This window comes from Lissotriton helveticus, chromosome 3_1 (genome assembly GCF_964261635.1).
Source record: "Lissotriton helveticus chromosome 3_1, aLisHel1.1, whole genome shotgun sequence".
Lineage (NCBI taxonomy): Eukaryota > Metazoa > Chordata > Amphibia > Caudata > Salamandridae > Lissotriton > Lissotriton helveticus.
Window position 1 is genome coordinate 45,164,051 of NC_136061.1, and position 26,466 is coordinate 45,190,516.

General features: G+C 46.4%; 1 protein-coding gene across 2 annotated transcripts in view; it reads left to right on the forward strand.

Annotated features, from left to right (window-relative positions):
• TTLL4 (tubulin tyrosine ligase like 4) overlaps positions 1-26,466 on the forward strand; it is a 411,567-nt gene that overhangs the window by 344,930 nt on the left and 40,171 nt on the right. For both annotated transcript variants that reach the window (XM_078679201.1, XM_078679202.1), the window contains 3 exons: positions 6,798-6,900; positions 9,548-9,758; positions 10,429-10,499. In XM_078679201.1, the coding sequence (XP_078535327.1) occupies positions 6,798-6,900; positions 9,548-9,758; positions 10,429-10,499 (385 nt within the window). The remainder of the gene's footprint in view (positions 1-6,797; positions 6,901-9,547; positions 9,759-10,428; positions 10,500-26,466) is intronic.

Genomic DNA, 26,466 nt, shown 5'->3' on the forward strand with positions numbered 1-26,466 from the left:
AGCGCTGCTGAATGGTGAACGCGCCCGGCCATCTGGATTCACTTACGGAGGCACCCTGACAGCTCCTAATTATAATTAATGTACTTCTTTGCGCGCACACGAACGAAAAATGCCCAACATGGCGGACGAAAACTACATTTACCCTATCACTTCAAGGCTATTAAAACGACACCACAACGAAGACGAATCACTGGCCAGATGACATAACACACTAAGGAATGTGTGGAATTTGTCTCGCCAAAGCCCTAGGAGATACTTTTTTTTTCTCTTCTTTAACATTAGGATCTCGAAACTCCTCCCACTTACGTGGGCGGAGGCCGAGCCCTAAAAAGGACATGGGTACTAACCCTTCTCCCCCTTACAAACCTCCCTCTCCTCCTCTTAATCCCAATTTACTGATTACACCATCACATTCACCACCACCTCCACTTTCACCTGACCCATATGAAGATTATGGGGATGAGGATGAAGATCAGGATATACCACAATACTTACCTCAGGACACCGATCCCTGGGCAGATTATAATAAGGATCCAGATCAAAATAATGACCCTGACCTGTATCCCTCTAGACCCTCCCCACCTGTTGACAACATTGGCTTTGCGCAGCTTATCAACAGGGCTGCTCAAAATCATGGGGTGGAGCTACATACAGACCCTCTAGAAGAGGATTTCCTTGTGGAGACATTTACGCACTCACAAAGGTCTACTAATACTTTGCCAATGCTCAAGGGCTTATTAAAACACACAGCGGAGGTATTCTGAGACCCAGTTAGAGCCAGAATATTCAAACCTAGAGTGGATAAAAAAACAAGCCCGCTCCTACAGACCCTGCATATATAAAAGACCAGTTTCCCTTAGATTCTCTCTTTTTGTATCTAAAGCCAGCAATAGAGCTAACTCTTAAACTACAGGCGACGGCCCTCCTCCTGATAAGGAGTCTAAACTCATTGATGCCTCAGGCAAACGAGTGGCTTCGCAAGCTGCTAACCATTGGCTTATTGCCCTGTTAGCACGCTACATAGGGCTCACTATGATGAGTTGGAAAACCTCATGCAACACTTGCCTGATGAGTAGAAGACCAAAGCTAACAACCTCATTCAGGAAGGTAAGATTATCACCAACACATCTATAAAATGTGCACTGGATGTAGCAGACACAGCATTTCGTGCCATTAACACCAGCATACTGCTTCGTAGGCACGCTTTGCTTCAAATCTCTGGATTCAAGCAAGCGGTCCAATCCTCCATACTTAATCAACCCTTTGATACAGATCATCTTGTGATGCCAGCAGTCGATACTTCACTAGAAAAAATTAAGAAAGACACAAACTACTAAGTCCATTAGGGCCTTACAATTGCCTTCTAACAGGGGTTACTTTCGCTGCTCCTTTTACAGGGGTGTCTCATAAACATCAGAGAATCCTCCTCTTATAAAAATAACAACCAATCTACATCCTCCAGAGGTTATTTTCGAGGAGGCTAAAGAGGAAATAATAAAAAGGGAAGAAACAGAGGTACTCCACCCCTACTTCCCTAGCCAATACCAATACATTGACTTCCTTCCACTACCCCGATCATCCCAAACCTGTCGGGGAACGCCTCGCACAGTTCTTCCCTGTCTGGAAATCAATCACCTCAGACAAGTGGGTACTACAAATTATCCAGTATGGTTATTGCCTGTAACTTAACTACACTCCCCCAACTATCCTTACAAGAGAACGTGCGATGTCACCAGTACATCTCACCATATTAAAACGAAAGGTTCTCTTTCTCTTAGAAAAACACGCGATAGAACCAGTCCCATTATATCATCAAGGGACAGGAGTGTACTCCCTATATGTTTTGATTCCTAAAAAGGACGGCTCTCTCAGGCCCATACTGGATCTCAGACAGCTAACCCTCTATATTCAATCAGACCACTTTCACATGGTCACCCTGCAACAGGTGCTCCTATTGCTTCAACAAGTCAACTTTCTTTCCAATCTGGATTTAAAGGACGCCTACTTCCATATCCCCATTCACGCGGCGCACAGGAAATATCTCGGGTTCGTGGTGGATGGACAACATTACCAATTCAAAGTTCTTCCGTTCTGGGTTACTACAGCACCCAGAGTCTTCATTAAGTGTCTGGCAGTAGTCGCAGCTCATTTAAGAAGACAACACACTCACGTCTTGCCTTATTTGGACGACTGGCTAATAAAAGCCAGGTCACAACACAACTGCATACACCACACTCACTAAACAGTTCAGGTACTTCGCGACTTGGGATTCACTATGAGCCTCACCACGTCTCATCTCATCCGTTCTTTCAAAAGTGGGGACAACCTCAGATAGACCTCTGCCACCCACGAAAACGCAAAAATGCCCAAACTTTGCCGCCAGATACCCACATCCATTGTTCAAAGGCAATGCGATATGGATGAACTGGTCAAAACTATTTGCATACGCTTTTCCTCCTCTCCCACTACTTCCGTTAGTGGTACGCAAACTACAACAACATTCCCTGACGCTCATTCTAGTCGCTCCAACTTGGGCCAGACAACCGTGGTACACCAAGCTGTTGCAGATGTCTGTAGTACCACACCAAAAACAAAACCTATCTCCACGCCTATTAACACAGAACCATGGAGAGATCAGACACCCGGACCCAGCTCTGCTCAACCTAGCGATCTGCCTCCTGAGGTCATAGTTTGGTTACCTCAACCTTCCTCCAGAATGCATGAACATTATTAAAGAAGCTAGAGGTCCCACTACTAGAGCATGTTATGCTGCTAAGTGGAAACGCTTTGTCATATACTGCCAAAACAACCAAATAAATCCCTTAGACGTGTCTATTCAACACATCATAGGATATCTATTACACCTTCAAAAGTGTAATTTAGACTATACGTCTATCAGACTACAGCTTTCATGGAAGGACTCAAAAGAATAATTCCTCCCAGAACGCCACCGGCACCAGTGTGGAACCTGAACATTGTTCTTACAAGATTAATGGGTCCTCCTTTGAACCCTTACATACATGTGAATTGCAATTCCTAACATGGAAAGTAGCTTTCCTTGTAGCAATTACTTCTCAGAAAGGTTAGTGAACTACAAGCATTTACCATTCATGAACCTTTTTTGCAAATGCATCATAATAAAGTGGTTCTTCGTACTGATCCTAAATTCCTTCCTAAAGTCATTTCACCATTCCATCAAAATCAATCAGTTGAGCTGCTCGTATTTTTCTCGCAGCCTCAAACTGTCGCAGAAAGAGCTCTACACACCTTAGATGTCAAAAGAGCATTACTGTACTATATCGAAAGGACACAAACTTTTCCTAAAACAAAACAACTTTTTGTGTCTTTTTCATCGCCACATAAAGGCAACCCCATATCAAAATCAGGGATCGCCAGATGGATTGTTAAATGCATACAAATATGTTACCAGAAAGCCAAACGTACGTTAACAATTCCTCCAAAAGCCCATTCAACAAGAAAAATAGGGGCTCCAATGGCATTCATACGGAACATTCCCCTAGATGACATATGCAGAGCAGCTACATGGCTTACACCGCACACGTTCACAAAGCATTACTGTGTAGATGTGCAAACTAAACAACAAGCCCTTGTGGGCCAGGCTGTACTAAAAACACTGTTTCAAACAACTGCAACAGATACTGGCGGTCGCCGCTAGGTGTGGAAACTGCTATACAATCTATGCATAGTGTGTAATCTGCTACTGATATGCCTCGAACTGAAAATACTACTTACCAGTATGCATCTGTTCTTGGCATGTAGAGCTGCAGAGTTACACACGCCCACTCCCCTCCCCAGCTACCTTTTACTGTTCCAATATTATCTTAATTAGATACAAATCACATGGACATCACTACCTCTTGTACAGCCCCATCACTTCCCTAATGGCGAAAAACAATCTGGGAATGGAGCCGATGCCCATGCGCAGTATCATCCAAAGGAGGAGTCACCTATCCCGTGACTTCCAAAGACTTTTCTACAACAAAACAAACTGCAAACATCCGGGCCCAACACTAGATGGTCATCTATGTATAGTGTGTAACTCTGCAGCTCTACATGCCAAGAACAGATGCATACTGGTTAGTAGCATTTTCCTTTTTTTCCGTCTACTTCTTAAAATAGCAACATCAGAGATAGTGTGAAACCAGTTTGCTCCTTATACTGTATTCGTGTGAATTTTCTGTATTTCACAAGCCAGTGAACTGGCACGTTTTTTGTACCAGTCCAAAGTTTCTGGGCTGTGACCCCGGTTGATTGTGCTGCAAATCACGTAGCTGTATGTGTAGAACTGAGTTAAAGAGTCCCGACCCCCCTTCAGCCAAGGGTAGCAGTGCAGAGAGACCATTGCTTCTCTAGCCTCCTGCCCATGCACTCACCCCAGTGTTAAGCCAGAAGGCACCTCCCTCAGAGTGGCAGGCTCGTGGTAAGTGATTGTCGGTCGCATTGGTTAAATCACAGGCCGTTCACTCTGTGTGGTGCAAAATCATGTTAGCTGCACCCTTGACAGATCGGTCAAAGAGGAGTAATGTTTATGCTTTGCAGTGAGGAGTGGGTCGTAAGGGCCCTCGACAGTAATGAGTAACATCCCGATGGAAGTAAATGGGTCGTCCTGAGACTACATACTGACTTCCGGAGGGCAGCAGTGCTCTGGTGTAGGAGAAGTTGCATGCAGATTGACACCAGGAAGGGCTTGTATGTGGCTATCTGTGTGGCTGCCTTTGATCAGTTTGGCACTACAAAATGGTTTTTTTTAAGCTGGTGTGTTATGTTAAGCGCATTTGTGTAGCGCATTCCCATTATTAGTATGATCACAAAGCGCTTTCATATCCTTTACGATTCTGGGATCCTCGTTGGCCGGAGTCGAGGTGGTCTGTTGACCTTGTATTTGGCTGTGATTTTACCTTTTAAAGATGAGTCGTATCGGATAGCAGCTGGCAAGGATGGAGTAGACTAAGGAATTGCCTGGTGATGGATTATATTGGCTAGCACTCCGCGGCATCCGGATATGGACCTCTGTGGAGCGCTATGTCCACGCGCGCTGTGGTTTATTTCATTCTGCTGCAATGCACTGTTGTCCATTGCTCAGCCTCAGGAGGTTGTTTCCAGATGTTTTACCTCTATGGTAGCTTTGTAGCAAGTATAGGCGTATGTGAGCACTGTAGGTTTTGTTTCTTGATTGGTTGATTGATAAGATGAAATAGATGTGGAAAAGAGGGCAAGAGCTGAAAGTTTTTCTTTGGAGCCAGCTATCCAGGGTATCACATGGCAGGGTCGTCGAATACAGAGGCTGCCTAGCTTTAACTCCGCCTCATACCTTTTTATTCCATCTTTTCTCCTCTCTTTTTCTGTCAGGTCCTTTTTGTAGTCTACTTTCTCTCTTTGTCCCTCTTCACTATCTTTCTCTTCGCCCTTATGTCTCCTCTTTCTGCCTTTGTTTCTCTTACTTTGGATCAAAGTCTTATGCTGAAAAGTCAGTCCAGAGCCCCAAAAATGAGAACTGGTGAACACCCAATGTTAGTGCAGGCTGAAATTTAGCACTGAGTGTAACTTCAAAGAATATGTCAGCATACATAAAGTAGAAAAATGTACTTATCCCAGATGGTACTGTATATAAATGTTGCGCTTAAGACCCATTTGTGCATCGTTGCCTGTTTCCTATGTTCATGCTCACCACCAGTTACATTATTCTGTGCACTTTGGTTCTATTCAAAACTACAGTGCTGCTTATGTGTTTATGTAATGTTCCAGTTTTTAAACTCTTGTAGCCCTAAGCAATGTGCACAGACCAGAAGATGTAAAAATTACACTCTCCAGCGAAAAAAAAGAAGCATATGTATGGGGGGCACAGGGTGGAGTGCAAAGGTGAGGGTTTGCAGGGGTGGACGCAGAGGACACATATGGTGCTGTGTGCCAGGGCAGCACACGGTGATGCACACCTAACAAAATCCTTGGGTGATATGGCTCATTGGAGCGCTGTGTGTTGTGTATCAGTAGAGCACTGAGTGTTGGGCATCAGGGGAATAATGAGGCTTCCTTTTCGTTAGCTAAAGCAGGCATGTTGCAGGACTTGGAAAGGAAGGTCTGACTTGGCTCATGAGGGCAATTGATGACTGCTTCTACTGCAGTAAAGCACACTACTGAGCATTCTTCCATAGTAAGTAAGTACAAATTGTGCAGTTAATAAAAACCATTACAAACATCTTCAATTTACGCAATTTCATGCTAAAACAAGCATTTTCAGTGCAATAGGTCTCGCATATACACAAGTTTGAGCTATTGACATAGCAAATAATAATGCCTTTTTTATTTTTAAAACCTAAATAAAAGGCAGTTATTTACAATGCCAATAGCTGAAACTCTCGTAACTGCGATACCTTTTGCACTGCAAATACTTGTTTAGTATGCTTTCAGAGTTTGTGGATGTAATGTACACAAACTGTTCTTTTGAATTATAGGGATATGTATGTAGCTTGAGTACCTGAAAGCAAGGCCGGTAGGGACCTTTCCCTGGCAAAGTACCCATGCCCACTTTACTGAAAGATGATGCTTTCCAAGGTGTAACATATGCTGATGTCAGAATATACGCAATTGGAATGTGCTGGTCTCATTTCTCAATAAGGCTTTCAGGTGGTAGTCTGGTCTTTACTGAAGGGTGACGCTTAATGGGAGGCTTACTTGAGGCATTGAGCTTCCCTTGAACACGATGATGTTGATTTGAGAAGGAAGTGTTGCATATGTCCTTATAGAGCACCAATTGACGTATCCTTTCTCCCTCGCAGCCTGAACAATCCAGGAAAGGAGAAATCCAGAATGACCCCTGAACTTTACACAGAAGAAAAGATGAAACGAGCTTACTACCTAAGTCAGAAGACACCAGATGAGGTATGAAGTAACCTGAGCATTAAATGACAACCAGAATAGTATCGGTTTGCAGGTAGAATACGTGACGTGGTGATGGAAATTATCAATGGAGGCTTGTATTGGTTCAGTTGTGCGTTTATGGATGGCAGGCTGAAGGTGCTTCCGTGAATCTGGGTTTCCCATCACTTTCTTATTTAGGGCCAACCAGTTCCATCTGTAACCTTTAATTTTGATATGACTGTTTAGCTCGAAATGTGAGCAAGAAATATATTGGGACATAAAGTTCCACTAGTAATCTCTGTCTTAGAAAGAGCAACCTGGTCTCTCAAATGCATCTGTTTGATGTACACCCTGGTCAACCAACAATCCTTAACCAAGACCTCATTACAGTGTTCTGAGCAGTTGGCACCCTAAGCTTTATCCCAGATTAGTCACAGTTAAGACTCATCTCAAGCATTCCAATGGCAAACTTATTGAAAAATTTCTTTTGGTGACTTTACATATGGGAATAACACAGATAGTAACACGAATAACCGCTTTTTTTTGTAGCACATCAAACCACTTTTTACCGACTCTAAGGAGGATGGAAATCGTTCTGCTTTGTTAGGATTCAAACTTGTAAACTGCGAACCACCACTTTGTTCAAGAGGGGAGTGCTCAACTCATTGAGCTGTCCCTTGTCATGCAACGACTTCTACATTATACGACCAAACGTAGGAGTATGTTTATTTGCGTTGGTTGAAAATCATATTGGTTCAATTGAGCCTTGCTTGGAAAGTCATGTGAGCATAGGTACCAAGTAACAGAATCCAGGGGCAGCAGATCGATTGTCTAGAGAGTTGGTAGGCAAAAGCTATGCTGAGATCTGTGCTGTAATTCCAAATTGTACTTTAGCATCTTTGGGGGCTGAAGTTTGTTAGACACCATCTAGGACAGAAGCTTCCATGGCGGTCTTTAAAATCAACTCCTGCATCCAAGCCTTTATTAGCTTTCCCCTGTGCAATCTCTTCATAAAAAGAGAAATGTTCTAATACTGCCAGTCCTTGATTCCATGGCTTGTCCAGAGGATGCTTATATGACGGAGAAAAATTTAGAAAGATTCCACCAATTAGACTATCCTCGCCAACTACAGACTTATTTCACTACTGCTGGCTTTCTCAAAGATTCTTGAGACACTGATCAGTGCTCAATTATCCAAGTATTTGGACTCCAACCAGTTGCTGCAGCCATCGCCATCAGGCTTCCGTCTGGGATACAGCACTGAATCTACTGTGGTGGAGATCTCTGACATCATCACCCTGGCAGGGGACAAGGGGAAGTAGAAAACCAAAGTGGGAAGTAAGTTGCCTTATTGCTTCTAGATCGAACAGCGGCATTTGAAACGGTTTCCCACCCTATCTTCCTGCAACATCTGTGGGGCATGGGGGACTGGTTTGGCTTGTTTCTTTCAAACAGATGTCAATCAGTATGAATGCCGCCTTTTACATCCAATTTCAAACCTCTAAAATGTGGTGTTCTCTAGGGCTCAGACCCAAGCCCAGCGTAGTTTATTGCCTATATGACTCCTTTGACAGTCCTGGTAGAATCCTTTGTCATACAGGTGGCATCCTATGCTGATGACATGCTGGTCCTTCTTACCTGGAACAGTAATATTTCCAATGCACAGAACAGATTTGAAGCGTGTCTGTCAGCAATATTTCAGAGGCTGCGATGGAGTAATCTCCGGGGCAATACCAGCAAAACTGAAATTCTAGTCTTCAGCATCCCTCCCCTTTCTTGGGGCCGTGAATTTTGGCCCAGCTCTTCTGTATCAACTTTAGGGACTCCAGCTGGTGCAGAATGCCACAGTCTTGCTCCTCCTAAATATCTGGAAATGCAACCCAATTCATGCACACTTTAAGAGATTGCATTGGTTGCCAGTTCGGGGGATAGTTCATTTCAACTGGCTTGTTTTTGCTCAGAGACCCTTTTTTAGGTCAGGTCCTGGCTACCTGGCCAAAAGACTCATACATTAGCATCCAGCAAGAACTTTGCTCTCCTCGAATGCTATCTTGCTTGTTGTGGTCGATGAACCTTTGGGGCTGGGCGCACTTTGCAAAGTAGTGGTGCGGTCTACAAATACCACTTGGTTAATTTGATTGATTTAACCAATAAAAACGACAGATGGCTAAGTGGTTTGCACAAGAAGACCTTTTTCATTTGCTTAGGCATGAGATTGATATCTAAGTTTCATATCTGAAGCAAAATCAATAAACAACATTGCACCACAGATACACAATAAATGTGTAAACTGAGTAAAAATGGGGATGTTGTACTGCATGCTGTCCCACTTAACACATCACTCTTTAGTAGAGCATCAACCTCTGTTCTCTGTGATTTTGCATTTGCCTCTTCCAAGTTAATATGTCTCCATTCCCCATTTCAGGAATTATTCATGCATATGTGATATGACTTTGGGAAAGGTAAAGAGGCATCTTTTTTTACTGCCCACAATTTAGTCTGCCCTTGCCTGCCACCATTACATTGTTACAGATTACAGCTTGAATAATAATAATAGTTCTTATAGCCATAAAATAAATTGAAAGGTTGCGAGGTCTTCACAGTGCAGACTCTTGAAGAATATTTGTGCTTGTATGACTAACTTTGCTGTTTCTTTTCCTGCCTTTAGGATTTCTACTCCTCTATCCTGGACACCTTAACCCCTGATGATATCCGAACTTTGGTGGAAACTGAGGATGAGTTCTCGCGTCGTGGCCAGTTTGAACGTTTGTTCCCTTCCCCCATCTCGGGCCGGTACCTTCGGTTCTTTGAGCAGCCAAGATACTTGAATATTCTCCTCAATCAGTGGGAGCAGAAATATAGGGATCACAAAGAGAAAGGTGAGCTGGTCCCACTACATTTATCCAGGCTGAGTTACATTTCAGTGTTAGCCGTCCACAATCCTTCACACATTTTTTCATATTCATTTTTAGTGTAGTACGGGATCCCATGGGGAAACTGCTCGCTGTATTGCTAGCAGTACTACCCAGCAGCTAGGTCGCTAGCTCTCGGGTCAAGATATTTCCTTGCCGTCTGTTCCTCTAATGAATGACCTGTGGCACTGAATGAATGCTGCGTAAAAAGAATCATACGTCTGCTGAGCACAGTCTTACTGTGAAAGGTTCCATGTCTGGAATTACCTTCTGAAGCTCAGGTGGTGCTTGAGGGACCTAACAGGCGACGGGTGAGAATTGCAGAGATTTTTTGTTGCAAGCTGGAAAATAACTACCGTAGAGTATTGTTTGTGGCCAGATCAGAAGGCAGCCATTGCAAAGTGTAGAAATCAGTACAACAATTGTAATATCATTTCTAGAATGATGGAAGATGAAAGCCCAAGAAGCCATGTCTGTTGGTCTGTGTCTTCTATGCTAATCTAAGGAGCAGACATCTTGTGCACTGTAAAATATAGTTTTGGAGGGTAAGTCCAGTTTGCCGTTTTATGGTTAATGATGAGGTTAGCGTCCTCTCACCTTATGGACATTTTTCTTCTTTATCTGTTTTTCTGTACAGGCCTCGAGCTGCTGAAGAACTTTTGTCAAAGAGGCTACCACAATGGGACGGTTTCTGATGCAGCCCACATGGTGAGTACTCCAATATTGAGCCTTTGCATTTTTAGATAGAAATCCCGAGAAAGAATGGCATAGTTGTATTAATATTCTGTTCCTGTGTTAGGCAGAAGATAGGGTTATCAGATGTACGAATAAGTTAGTGACCGGTGAAGTCTGGGCATAGGTACCGCAGGTGCTTAGCCGCATAATTGTAGCACTGTGAAATTCTGCATGGTTTTAGCTGAACTATGAAGACTTGCTGCCTTCCACAATTTGTTCTTGTGTTTTGAAATTGAGGGAAAAGAAGTTCAAGACCAGTTTCAAATATATTGATAAGCAAAATGTAGGTCTCCTTAGTGCCTGTGAGTATAAAGATTTCTCTTCTTTCAGGGCGTTTGAACTAATTTGCATTTAAAATGTAATAACTTGTGGGGGGCGCTAGAGGACGCAAGACAAGATGGCGGCACTTTAGTGAGGCTCCGTCGGATCAAGCCACAATCCTTTCATAATCCTGCACATCCTACAGTCTGAAGTGCCCAGCTGAAGCGGCTAGATATCCTGACCCTAGCCATCGCTCCGTGGTGGCTGAGGAGCTTCTGTGACCCGAGGAATGCTCGAAACCCTGCGTGCCGCGGCGGGCCTGGTGCGGGCCTGGCGCGCTGAACGAAAATCCTGGCGGAGCCTGCGACCGGAGGTCCCCCGTTGGCGGTTGTGCTTCGGACAGCGAGAGCGGATTCAGGGACGTGGCGGCTGGCCGGTGCGTCCTGTTATTTGCCCCGGACCCGCGGAGGACAACGGCATCTAGCGGAGGACTAGCGGGAGGACGCCGGCGGCTCGGTGTGTGGCGCTGAGCACGGTCCGCGCTGCGGCCGCGGAGTAGACTGGGACCCGGCCTGGGAGAGCGGGAGCAGGCGTTGAGGAGGCTGACTGTGCCCGGACGCTCCAGGTGTCGGCTGCGGTGAGTGGGGTAGGGATTGGGCGCAGCCTGGGACTGCGGAGGCGGTTTCGGGCCTAGCGCGCGGCCTCGCTCTGCGAGCTGTGGTCGGGGCAGGAGGGGACGGGTAGCGTGGTCGGCTGCTGTGCTGACGGGCGCTTGCTGTAACCGGGGACGAAGTTGTGGGTCCTTGCCTCCCCCGAGCCGCACCCGCATAATTTGCTACCATACAACGTGTAGGCCGGAGATCCCCGACTTCGATTGGCGCATGACCCGGAGCGGACGCCTCCTTTTGAACTACCGGTCGGTGGGGACTCTGGGATCCTGCTAAACGAGCGTATCCCGGTGTACAGCAGCACCTGTGCATAACTCCTAGGACATTGAGAGTCGCTTTCCCCCAGTGCTGTGACGTTGTGTGGGGGGCCGACTAGGACACCTGGACCACACATATCCTGAGGGTCTAGGGGGACTCCTGGTCATCTGTGAAAGTGTAGTATCTGTAGTATCTGTGAAAGTGTAGCGAAGCTATTGCGTTTGTTATCAATCTCACGCAGAAACAAGCTTTTAGAGGGACATTGGTCTATAGACCACCGGGCCCCCGAACAAAATTCTTAGCCGCGCTCGCAGAAATTACTGAATCTGTTATAGGATTCTTGGATTATACTATCCTTGGAGATTTTAACTTTCCATTGGAAGATATGGAAACCAAGGACACAGCCCAACTTATTACAGACATGCAAGCAATAGGATTGCAACAGTTGGTGAGAGGTCCCACACATGAAGCAGGGCACACACTAGATGGTCTGTTCACAAATAACCCAGGTATTGACCTGATAACAGTACTACCATTGGTATGGTCTGATCACCAAGCCATCATCTTCAGAATCCGAGCAGTACAATCTAACCCTCCCCAGACCAAAGCCCGGTCATCACTGGGAATACGAGCCTGGAAAACTGCAGATATTTTCCACCTCGCAAACCTCCTTAGGACTTCGGTCCCGGAAAGTTCTTATGATCCTGAAACTCTGTCCACTGGCTTTCAGGAATGGTTACTAAATGCAGCTAATCAAGTGGCACCTGAGAAATCTTACTGCCCAAATAGAGCTACACCATCGGCCCAGTGGTTCACAGAGGAGCTGCGCCTCCAGCGTCAATATTGTAGAAGTCTAGAAAGACGCTGGAGAAAGCATTATAGCCCCTCTGCTAAGCAAACTTATAAAGATGCTCTGGCAATTTATAAGAAAGCCATCATCACTCAAAAAAACACGTTTTTTACTGGTCAAATTGAACAAGCCCAGAACTCAGCAAGGATGCTATTCCAGGTCGTGAATTCTCTCTCTACTCCTCCCACTGGCTCTGCAACTGAGCATTCTCAGGAATTCTGTAACTCGTTGGCCAATTTCTTCACCACCAAGGTCATGGATATTTACTAAATTTTCCCTCAGTTACCGGCGGAAGTTAGGATGGAACCATCCTCCCACTTGGCTGTGATCCATCCTTCTTTTTCTGGTTTCAAGCCAGTGACAGAAGATCAGGTCAGCATACTTGCTGCCAAGATCAAATCAGGCTCTCCGCTTGATCCATGCCCTCCTGATATAATGAATCAACTCCACAATACCATCTCTCAGCCGCTCACCACCATTTGTAATGCCATCTTTAAAACAGGCGTCTACCCGGAGATCTGGAAGAAGGCCATCGTTAAACCTTTGCTCAAAAAGCCTTCCTTAGACCCCACTGTTACGGCCAATTACAGACCCATTGCTTGCCTGCCCTTTCCCGCTAAAATCGTAGAGGCCATCATGACCCAGCAGCTTTCAGAGTTCATTGAACAACATGAACTTCTGGATGACACACAGTTCGGTTTCCGGAGGGGACACGGAACCGAAACAGCGCTGATAAAGGCCTCCGATGAAATCAGAAACATCTTGGATTCGGGAGGAGCAGCAGTGCTCATTCTGTTGGATCTCTCGGCGGCCTTTGACACGGTCGACCATACCATCTTGGTCGACCGTGTCACAGCCCTGGGGATTAACAATCTGGCCAAAGATCTTATAGCTTCTTTTTTAGCTAACCGCATACAGGCAGTTAAACTGGGCAATTATTATTCGTCGACTTCCAAACTGCCATGCGGGGTCCCCCAAGGATCGTCATTAAGCCCTGCGCTTTTTAACATTTATGTTGCAGATTTGGCAAGGGTCATAAAATCTCACGGGATGCGCCTAACTACCTATGCTGATGACACCCAACTTGTGTTGGCGGTGCATAAGAACGGCCCAGTGGTGGCAGCTAATTTTCAAGAGGGGATATTGGAGGTACAAGCTTGGATGCACAGCAATTGCCTAAAACTGAATGCGGAGAAAACGGAGGTAATGACCTTTGGTAACATCTCTCCTGAATGGTCCCCGATTTGGTGGCCTACTCAGATGGGTCCGCCTCCGGTCCCAGTTGCAAAGGTCAGGAATCTTGGAGTGATCTTTGATAAACATCTGTCCTTCAAACATCATGTAAATAAGGTTGTTTCAGTTGCCTTTTTTACGTTGAAAAGGATAAAAAAGCTGCTACCGTACTTGCCAGCATCAGCTGGAAAAACACTGATTACCACCTTGGTGTTTTCCAAGCTTGATTACGGAAATGCCCTCTTTTTCAACACGCACAAATATATTCTGAACAAGCTTCAATCCGTTCAAAATATGGCAGCCAGAGTCCTCCTCAACATTCCAAGGCGCCAGTCCACCTCGGCAGCTATACGCCATCTTCATTGGCTAAGAGTGGAGAGCAGGATTAAATTTAAGGCATTATGTATTGCCTATAAGGCCATACATCATACCGGCCCGAAATTTCTAAGAGAGGCATTTCAGCCATATGCCCCTATAAGGAACCTAAGATCAGCAGCCAGTTGTCTACTAGCTGTTCCCCGAACAAGAACCGCCACCTGGGGAGACAGACGCTTCTTAGTAGCAACTCCTAGATTGTGGAACTCTCTACCCTCACACATCAAAACTGCTCCTACTCTCATCTGTTTTCGTAGGGCATTGAAGACTTGGCTCTTCAACCAATAGGTTTGTGCTTACCACTGTATCTTAAAGTATCATACTGCGCCTAGACACCCTTGGGTAGTAGCTGCGCATTAAAAATGCCATAAATAAAATAAAATAAATAAATAAATAGTGGACGGCGCTGACAACCCACAGACATGGGCAGGCCGGACAGAGGTCAATCCAAAATAAATTTCGAATCGCGCAGACCGGCCAAAACGCCGCAAAAAACAACCTCTGACTCAGACTCTGAATTGGCGGCTGGCGGGACGCCTAAACTGGAGGCCACGCTGGCGGCCATGCAGAAATCGCTGCAATCCATTGAGGGCGCCATGTCAGCGGTTAACCACCGGCTTGATCATATGTCAACGCAGCTGGAGAAGCATAACGCCCGCATGGGGGAGGTTGAGCAAAGGGTCTCGGCCACTGAAGACGGTCTAACAGTGATTGCAGACAGGGCCTCGGACATGGACAAAATTCTGGCGGTCATTAGGGCTAAGAATGAGGACTTGGAAGCGCGCTCGAGACGCAATAACATCCGCGTCACGGGCCTGCCGGAGTCGACGAATGTGGGGGAAATGGAGGTATATATGGAGCGCCTCATCACTGACATTTTTGGGACCGAGCACTTATCGGCCATTTTTCTTTTTGAGCGGGCGCACCGGTCGTTGGCGACCAAACCGCCACCGGGCGCCCCTCCGTGGCCTGTTATCGCTCGCATCCTGAACTACAGAGATCGGGACGCCATTTTGAGAATGGCGAGGGAAAAGGGCGCCATAGAGCACCAGGGGAATAAGCTCGAGTTTTTACCAGACTTTACTGCGGCGGTCCAGGCGGCCAGAAAAGAATATGGACCGGTTAAACAATTTTTGCGAAAAGAGGAGGTGCCATATGCCATGTTCTACCCCGCTAGACTTCGAATTAGAGCCCCTGCTGACAATAAAATATTTCATACTCCGAAGGCGGCGATGGACTATGCTAAAAAGCTGAAGTGCAAAAAACGAGACTCTGCCACGGCACCAGAGGAGGAGGAGATGGCCGATGAGGAGCTTTGAACTGCAGAACCGGTGCTCGGAAGCCTATTATAAGGGATTACATGGGCGGTAGACTGGGCTCTCCTGTTAGGTGAACGAGTATAATACTACGAGGGCGGAGGTTTAAGGTGGATTATATGAATGCTCTGGCGCTGCCTTATTGGGTGGTCTACCACTGAGGATTGGAGGAGACTGGCTGACTTGGGGCGGGCTTCAGAGGATGAAAGTATGGGCGGAAAGAAATGAAGGCGTCTAGCCTTGATATCCTTTGAGTGTTCTCTACAATTCTGAATGACGCCATCATGCTTTGACATTGTTAGGATGTATGGTTTTTGATGCTTGATCACCTCCTGTTACGGTTGTGACGGGAGGAATGTGCACCCTAGCGCCTTCCATATGGGTATACCCCAAATGATACATGGACGATTGGGGGGTGACGAGTTGGGAATTGGGATGGGATGGCTTTGGCTGGATTGGGTGGCTGAAGTGGGTGGGGGGTTGATGGGGGGAGGGGGGCCTGATGAGGGGAGGGGGGCCTGATGAGGGAATGTTTCGTATCTCTCCCCTGTTGGGAGAGCCTGTTGAGCACACACAGGCAGGGCACAGTTCTTACTATGCTGCATTCTCTAGAAACTGTAAGGCAGGATTGGATGTATAAGTACAGATTGAATGTTAAAGCTTATTTTCTTTTTCAAGGGGTCCACGACTTGCTCAGCGACTCAGCTTATTTCAGACATGTGATGCTTTTGATGAACATTCAGTAGCGGCAGACTTAACTGGCTCACTTGGAATGTGAGAGGCCTCAATAGTCCCAAATAGATTAGACAGGTGATAGGGTATTTGACACGACATAATGCACACGTTGTTTTCCTTCAGGAAACGCACTTAACGGCACAAAAGGCAGTATCAGTGGCCAAACAGTGGGCGGGATACCGGCTAGCTACAACATACACCTCATATGCCCGGGGTGTTATGGTCCTGATCAAAAGGGGAATACAGTTCGAGAGTTTGCGTGAGGTGGTTGACCAGGAAGGAAGATACATACTTTTGCATGGCAAGCTGTGTGGCACGTTGTTTACAATGGTTAATGTTTATGGGCCTAATATAGACGACCCAGAATTTTTTGGGGTACTGTGGAATAGAGTGTATGACCTGCCACCGGCTGCCATTGTATGTGGGGGTGATTATAATGTGGTGCTGGACGTTGAAGTGGACAGGAAAACTTCTCACCCTCTACATGAAAAAAAAGCTGCGAAAGTGTTGCGAGATGGCATGACTGATCTGGGCTTGGTAGATGCGTGGAGGCTGCGTCATCCTGGGGACACAGTGGGCACATGCTATACGTATGCACGAGACACGTGGTCCCGATTGGATTACTGGTTGGATTACTGGTTGGTGACTCGGGATGTGAATGCATGGGTCTCTAGTATTGAACATCTACCGCGTACACTGTCGGACCACGCACCGGTTGCGCTAACGCTGGAACTACCGAACTACGCCTCCGCGCCATATGCCTGGAAATTGCAACCCACTGCCTTATTGGATCTGGTGTTTAAGGAGGAACTACGGGAAGCGATAGAACTTTACTTTGCTGAGAAAGTGGGGTCGGAGACGGGCAAGTGCACTATATGGGAGGCATTTAAGGCGACCATTAGGGGAGTGTGCATAGGGAAGCAAGCTGGGGTACTCAGGTAGTTACGTGACTCTCTCGCACGATTGGAGCGTGACTTGAAGGGCCTGGAACACCGTTATGACACCTCTCCCTCTGAGGCGATGCTGGCGGAAATTAGAACCTAGGTGGACGAGTACAATGCGCTGGAGGATCAAGAGGCTTGCCACCTGTCCAAAAGACGGAGAGCTAGATATTATGGGGAGGGAGGCCGACCCGGTCACGCACTGGCAGAGCGTATTACTGAGCCATGGGCGAAACACTATACCGTACAGGGGGATTACTGTTGATAATCATTGCGTGACTAATGCGGAGGGGATTCTTAATCAGTTTGTGCACTACTACCGGGGAATGTATGACCATAGGGTAACAGCCAGCGAGGATGAGGTGGGCCAGTATCTGGATGAGGTGGCACTCCGCCTCCTGCAGTCCGCCGGACTGCATGTCATGGGAGATGTCTTCCCGGGCGGCACCTTTATCACATTGCAAGCTTTTCTGGCAATGGGTGGTAATGCAAGCATGGCAACGTTTATATATATATATATATATATATATATATATATATATTAGACTCAGGGCCGCGCTCCGGAGCCTATATCAGTCTTTTCCAGCGGAGCCACCGGCACTGGAGGCGTTGCAACTCCTATACATGTCGAAAGACAGAACGAAGTTGGTATCCCAGTTATATAGAGCTGCGCACCGCGATGAGGGTGTGGCAGATGGTCGCTCGAAATGCAAATGAGATGCTGTGCTTCAGCAACCGTTGGCGGATGAAGAATGGGAGGAGTGCTGCTCCATGACGGGAAACTATGCCGCGAATGTCAACTTTAAACTTATACATGATAAGTATTTGCATCAACTCTATTACACTCCGGTGCAACTGCGCAGGTATGGGCTGAGAGAAACTGATAATTGCACGCGTTGTGGGGCAGAGGCTGCAGACTTTGTGCACCTGGCTTGGGGATGCAACAAGGTTGGTGAGTTTTGGACTGCTGCGGTGGCGACACTATCTGCTATGGCTGAGGTTGAGATTGAATGTACTCCTCGAGTGTGTCTACTGGGCTTGGTCTCAAATGTACCGAAGGGAGTGCGTAAGCTTGTATCTTTGTCACTCCAAATGGCCAAGCGCAGGGTTGCAGTGTGCTGGGGAGGGAGGAGGGCACCTGCCCTGAAGGATTGGCTGATGGACTTGGCGCTCTGTCGGGACCAACTTGCTTGCTACCACGAGGAATTGCCGGCTAGCTCTAGACCTACTGACATTTGGGGGCCATACACTGCTTATATGCTTGCTAGAGCGGAGACTGAATCGGGGGCTGAATGAATCGGGCTGCGTGCGACCTTAGCACAGACAGATTTTACACTTTGGGGGACGATGGGACTACTGAGGCATGCTTGCTGATTGCATTGGATTGCTGTGTGGCATTACACCAACAGGTCTCACATCCTTACAGAGTTATTATTGATCAACTAGGCTTGAATCTTGGGCAAAGAAGGGGGCTAAGCTGTCACTTACCGACTCGACTGCCTCCTGCACACTGGCTGTGCTGTGCTCTGTATATAGTTAGCTAGGGGTACATTTCGGGATGAGCTGGGCTTATGACCTATACTACGAATTTGATGATAATGTCCATATGATATTCAACACCTTCGACGGGTGGTCATTCCAAAAACTTTACAACAATTGTTATCTTATCATGATGTATCCACTATTGACAACTGTGCTTTTACTATATGGTGGACATGAGGTTTGAACCGCGGCCGGCCCTGCGGGTTTGTTGGTGGAACGCTGTGTTAACTGAAGTATGCTTGTGGAGCGGCCGGCCAATTGATGGTTGTAGGCTACCAGCTGTGTTCAATGCTTTACTGGATAATAAAGGTTTTTGAAAACTTAAAAAAAAATAAAAATGTAATAACTTGTGTATCGACAACTCAATAAGAAAAGTTAATTGTAAATCTAGCTAGTAAGTAAATATTTATTGTTTGTTAATCAAAACAAAGTACATTTGATCATTAACAAACATCATGGCCTCGAACTTCACTTGTCTGTACAATATTCCCTTTATCATTGTTGAGTAAGCACAGGAGCTAGAAGCACTGACTACCTGCCTAAGTGTTCAAAGCGCATTGTAATCTCCATATTCTTTACTCTCATGTTCAATTCCTTTACTCATCCCTGAGACATTCTCTCTCAGGCAATGGCCTGATACCGACTGATACCTACCTGCTCTTCTTCCTCAGCTTCGCGTTCAACAGATAACGTGCTACTGAGGCAGAAGTATGGGGGTTGCCTTTCTCTTGCACAAGTCTATTGCCTGTGCAAATTCTCAACACTTGGAAGGAGACGGTAGATAGAAACGCGAATGCAAAAAATTAACACTAGGGCCACAATTTAGTTTTAGTTCCCATCAGCACCTCAAACGGCACCCAAACTGATTTGCTTTCTAGGCTGTCCAGATTGCAGAATTCAGTGGATAGTGTCCTTGTAGGGGGAAGCTGGAACGTCTGTTCGGAAGCCTCCTTAACATATCATGCAAGCCAGATACCAAAAGCAGTAGAAGGGAATGCTGAGAGAGATCTCTGATACTAAAGCCTGACTGTCCCTGGCAAACTGGCCCATCTGTGGTATTAGAATGACACCTTTGTGCATGAAATATGTTACAGAGTTGATGCATTCCCTGCTGTCAAGATCTTTGCTGCAAGATTCCTCCCACTGTTCCATTCAGGAATTTGGAATCTCGGACCATGCTCCAGTACTGGCGTCTCGATCTCTGCTTCAAACTAAACGATGGAGGACAGAACGCTCCTCATATAAAACTCCTGAAGAGCACTGTGTGGTCCCCTTATTGGTGTTTTACAAGAACCATGGCTGTGCCTTCTATTCTCAGATCCTGTGGGTGGGGGGGCATGGCATTGATAAAAGGGGAAATGATAAGAGACTCCGTGCTGGCCAGGAGGAGGGCTGAGAGAAAGTCTTTAGTGGAACGCTCCATGCAAGACCTGATTTGGGTGTGTGTGTGTATGTATGTGGATGCATGTGTATATTTAAAAGAAACAAAGGTTACAGGGGCGTTCTAGTTAGGATCAGATTTTACTCGCACAAAACCACAGAAATTCAGCCGTTATAGTTACCAGAGTTAACCATAACTCGCACACACGCAATGCATGCTTATGACCTCACATATTACATCACTCATAACCTGGTCTGTGACGTAACTGATGACCTCTCAAATTACATCACTGATGACATCATCCACAGCATCTGACGCTCTTACCCGTATAAAATCTTTTATACTTGCATACCCACTTACTGATTCAAAGATCTACACACACATCCATGCACTCACCAATACTGATACATCCACTCACTAATACAGCCATTGACATATCCACTCAGACAACCATGCAGACACACACACACACACACACACACACACACACACACACACACACACACACACACACACACACACACACACACACACACACACACACACACACACACACACACACACACACACACACACACACACACACACACACACACACACACACACACACACACACTCCATCACAGAGCCACTTACTCACCCAGTTTCACACACCCACTTACTTACTCATACAAATAGTAACACATACTCACTCTCCTATACAGTTAGTGACAGAAGCGTGCACTTGTTCATATACCCACTCTCATATTCACTTACGCTTAGTCACTCTGCCCTATCACTCACCTATACTGCCTTTCACATACCCAGTTACAAACCCATACTGACACATGTACTCAATCACCGACACAACCATTTATTTATTTTATTTTTGGCATTTATACAGCGGGCTATTACCCGGAGGTGTCCTGCCGCTCGATGAATACTCCTGACTCACTCACTTCTACAGCTTCTCACAGGGACACAATACCCCATACATCCACTGACTCACCCTCTCACTCATCCATACAGTCACACAGACACCCAGACAACCATAGAGGTTGTCAGACAACCAATCAATCACCCATATAGCCCTTCATGTACTCACTAACACACTCATACACCACTTAGACATCAACTGACAGATACTCATTTACACAACCAGTCACTCACCTATACATTCAATGAGTCGCCTAATCACTCACTTATGCAGTCAGTCATGCACCCACTGAGCCATCCATACAGACACTCATACACCCACTGATTCACCAATACCCCTTAGTGTGTGTGCGTGTGTGTGTGTGTATATATATATATATATATATGTTGCACGAGTTGTTTGTGGGCTGAGAAATAAAACTTTGCCGCTTTACCCCTGGAGTGCGCTTCACATTTCCTGAAAGAAAGAAATGGTTTTTGAGCTTTAATATATAATAACACAAACTTTTTTTAAACAGTCACTGGTTGATGTCATCACTGATGTCATTTGAGATGTCATCAGTGATGTCACTTACCATGTCATCAGGTCAGTGATGTAATATGCGAGGTCATAAGCAGTTCTAGTTAACTTGGGTAACTAGAACGGCTGAATTTCTCTGGTTTTGTATGAGTAAAATCTGACCCCAACCATTATGTCCCTTCAATCTTTGTTTTATCAGTGAATTTCTAAGTTTGTTTTATCCCCTTCCCTGCTGCCGTCGCGAGCACTACCTTCGTAGTGCTGCGCACGTCCAACTGCCGACGCGGCCCCGCCCGCGCAAGAGAACGCCCGCACCGCTGAGGAATTACCGCCGCGGTTAACGGGTTACCTGCTAATTCCGAACTAAGACGTCCCTAAAATCTTTTTTTTTTTTTATTAATTTCAAAGTTTTTTTTAACATAGTCACGTTTGAGGAGTGGTGGAGAAATGCAGCTGGACCTCCGATCAACTCTCAGGAATTCTGCTGTGTAGAACTTACAGGAGGTACCAGGAGGGCTTCTTGGCCCACAAGGTCCCTCTGGAGCCAAGGGGACATTATACGCCAACTAGTAGTGTGCCAAGAGGCATGTTTGCTGAGTGGAGTGTTTGATAAAGCGCGTACATGATGATGAAAAAGGGTTCAGGCAGATCAAGTCGTTTTACCCCTTTTCTAGGTTTGCCCGGCGTTAGCCACTTCTCACCCAACTCACGATTACCAAACAAAGAGGCAGGCGCTGGAGACTGGAAAGCGGGAAACAGGAGTTTATTTCCGACGGAACAGAACACGTCAAATCAGACAACAGGGTATCTTCTCGAGGTGCTCTGACAAGTTTCTCTACGGCTCCGTCTTTTATACACAGGTTTACAACGCACAAACATTCCTTATGGCAATAAAGACACTTTGAAGTACAAAAGGGACATGTTTGGGATCCCAGCTCCAGGCCTATTCCCATACCGGCCGCTCTGATGTTGGTTTCCCCTCCCAAATGTAATGTGTGATTGCAATCTGCAGCCGGACATTCCAACAGGACACGAGGGCAGGGGGGGTAGTCTGATCTAAGGTTGGGCAGGCGATAAGATCACGTTTTGCTATGCGGGGCCGGGGGGGTATATCCACGAGACCTAGTTTTATGACTTGGGACTGGGTCGAGAGACCAGGTGTAGCCGGGGGGTGGGGGGGTCATCAGAAGAGAGGAAGGGTGTTCCTGGGAGGAATGCGGGGGTATCGGTCGGATCTAGGGGTGTGAAGGCCTTTATTAATCACCGCTCCTCTGATGTGAGGTCCTACTGTAGGAAGCAATAAACTGCATCTGGGCTAGGTGGTGGCCTGGGATCAAGCCGGGCAATCTGGCAGGGGTTCTGCACGGAGGCAGGGTCGTGTTTAGAGGTGCGTTGATGGCCTGCATAGGAGAGACCGGGGGCTGTCAGGGCGCGGGGGAATACTCGCAAGGCTGGGGAGTGGGAGAGAGAGAGAGAGAGAGACAGGCTATTGGCAGAGGGCAGAGAGGTCATGACACAAAATGGCTACTATCTACGTTCGTGATGGGCCTAAAAGGGGACAAGATGGTGGGGCCACTGTTTCGTGACTTTCGCTTTACTATCAACAATGGCGAGGGTGACCACAAATGAACGCCGCTTATGTACATATACATTGTCATTTTCCACAGTCGCCGCTTTTTAACATAAGTTAAGTCATTTGTGTGTTCATCATAACTGACGGGGTGTACATATAGTCGTGTGTTGTCAATGGAATAGCATTTGTCAATACTGGTGGATTTGCATATAACCATGTGCAGTTGATGCGACATTCGAGCTAGAATACATATAAATTTACATTTGTCGTATTTAAAAAGTGACCGATGAAACATTTTACAGGCAAAAAGTGGTTGAGGGAGGAATTTAGTCCAATGCAAGCAATTTTAGTCAAGGGGTGTAGAAAGTTCCGTAGCGAGCCATCACTGGTAGGCTCTGGTAGTTCGTTTTCTTCCGTTGGCGCTGTTGAGCACCGGCGGTGGAGCTATAGGTCCAGCTCGGGTCCTTCTTTACACGTCGCAGGGTGTGATCTGTCCTTTGCCGTTAGGCCACAGTCCTGTTTCCTACCTAATCTCTTTTAAGGGTGCTTCATGCTGGGCACCTGCATTTCTTTCTCGGAGTCAAAATCCACTTGGAAAGGATAGAAGGGGTTTTGTCGGATAATCGAGGGAGGAGAGGGCGGAGTGGAACCGGATCTTTGAGACGGACCAAGGGAGCAAAAGGGTGATGCGCAGGCAGGTCCATCAATCGGGCTAAAAGGGGCGGGACTTCTGGCACGCGTGGGTCAACAAGTAGAGGGCTTCAAGGCGGCCCTCCATTCCTTCGTTTTCTGCGTTTGAGAGTGGTGCATCGTCCCGCGTCCCGTTGCTCTGCGGCTCCATCTTAGGTCGAGGTCACACGCGCCTCATGATCAGTGGCCAGGCTGTGCGTCCCGTCCAGCCCCTCTCCTCCGGTGACTGTGTATCCTTGAATGAGTACAAAACAGGTTTTAGAAAACTGGCAAGAGAAGGCATTTATACATTTCAGTTCCGTCCCAGTTCTAGGTAGTTGGGGGTACGTTTCATCGGCCACGGTCAGGAGTTATCACTGTGGAACATGTTTACAGGCATGTCTACTGAGTTTGTACTAAGTCTATTTGGCATTCATTCATGACGTATGTGGCTTTCTAACCCTAGCCCTGGCAGTCTTCTATCAACATGAGAGAGGGGAGTACTGAACATTCTTTTCTCGGGGGAGGGGCAACAGTTAATCGGGGTCATCAGTTATACTTCGTGTTATGGAGCTGGGGCCAATCGGGAGAAAACGGGGACGTTTGGACATCTGTACTTGGGTGCAGAGGGGTGGGGCAATCTGGGCATTGTTTCTAACGGGCTGAGAACAGAAAGCCACTGACATATAGTCCTCCTGTAAGAAGGCCAGATTAGGGGACTTCAGTCGTCTAACCTGTCCTTTCCTTCATAGCCAATTCAAGTTCCATTATTTTACAGAAAGGAGAGGTAGTAATATGGCAAATTACAATTGTTTTAGCTTCTGTCAATTTGCCGTACACCTTTGTGTTCGAAAACCCAATTAGGCTCGTGCCGTTGGGGGCACAACGTTACCACACAAAGGAAGGGGGAACAGGGGGACCCTCAGAGAGAGAGAGTCGCCCGCATTTCAAATGAACTATTCGGTACACGTATGACATGGAGAGAAAGAAAGAGAGAGAGAGAGAAACGTGTACAATAATAGGCCATTTTAGTGCGCACACAACACAAAACAGTAGAGGTCATGTTATATAGGAACACAGACTGAAGGACAACGTAAATCCATATACTACGTACACATGAATTCAGGCGGGGGGGGGGTACATGTATTTACATACAGAACTCAAGACAAAACATAGAACATTACTTGGCCAAAGATATTTCCTCCTGCATGCTGCGCATCCTTAGTTTCCTATTTAATTCGCCTGGCTGCCCTTTGCTGTTGGTCTCTGTTGCGAATACTTACACTTTCGTCAATTGTTCGGGAACTAACCTGGTCGGGCTAGTACTTACGGTGGGATCTTTGAATCGTTATTAGCAAATGGGTATTCAGGCTGAGGCAACGGAGGGTGTCAGTCGGGGGAACAATGGGCAGCTTCGAGTTTCATGTCTATGAGGGTGCAAGAAGGAGGTGGTAAATCTTAAACATTGACAACATTCTTAATCTTCCAGGAGGCGGGTACATGGGTAAACCTCACCCTGGAATAGCCCTGAACCTTCCCCTATTTAGTTATCGTATGAACCTACTCGTAGGTGCACGTCATTCTGGGTTGCATTATTCGGGGGCCGGTTGGAGTCATATTTTTGTCATACTGCAATAACCCGTCAAGTTTCTGTGATCGTACAAAAACATCTCTCTTATTAAGTCAACGCGTGAAACGTATATCCAGTCGAGTTACACACATCTGGTCATACACGCATGCATTCATATCACCCAAAGTCGTCATGTCCTCAGGGGCAGTCCCCATGGATACTGTATCATTTGTCCCCGCGGAACCATGGCGCGTTGCTTAGGTCTTCTCCATACTTTAGTCGATGTTCTGATGTGACCTGCAGATAGAAGGGGAAAAAGAAGGGGTGGGGGCAGCGTTTTAAGGCACATCCGTGCGCATAAACCCAAAAGGCCTTTACTTACCACGTATTCGACCTATCTCCCCGGGCGCAGTCCCTTCCATCTCGGCGTTTTAAGCCCAGAGGGACTGGTAGTGCGGGAGGCGTAATCATTGATGGACTGCACATTGCATAGATCGCCCACGTGTGGTATTGCGGATCTTGTGTGGGGGGTCTTCAAAACAAAAAGGGCAGTCAGTGTAAGGTGGGGGTGAACTCGCGTTTTCCTTCGAGGAGGCGGGGTGGTCTACAGTGGTACCGGGTCTGGTTTAGGGACATCTGAAACAATTTCCCTGAGATATGTGGCATACAAAGTAAAACAGAACACCGGGACCTTTATCGATTGCCTTATGTTGCACAAAAGTAAAAAACACACACGCAACAAACTTGGACCATTCACATTTTCAATAGTTCTGGGTACTTTGCTTCTTAACCTTTCAGTAACCGACTTGCTTTATTTCGCCTGTATTTTACGTAGATCGGAAACAATGGCTATGTATTCGAACTTACCAATCCAAGAGCTACGACTATATTTGTTTTTCACAAAATCTTTATTTAAAAAATGATGACGTACACATGCAGGCCTACAACCACGTGGGCCAGCCACGGAGCAGACTGGAACTGTACATGAGGGCATATTTATCTGAGGAAAACATAACTGAGTCGGTGGTCGTTTTATTTCATCAAGGTACGATAAGTGCAATAAAATCATATCGAAAATTCATTGTGGACAAGTACCATCAGTGTCAGAAAAATTTGAACTTCCAATAATACAG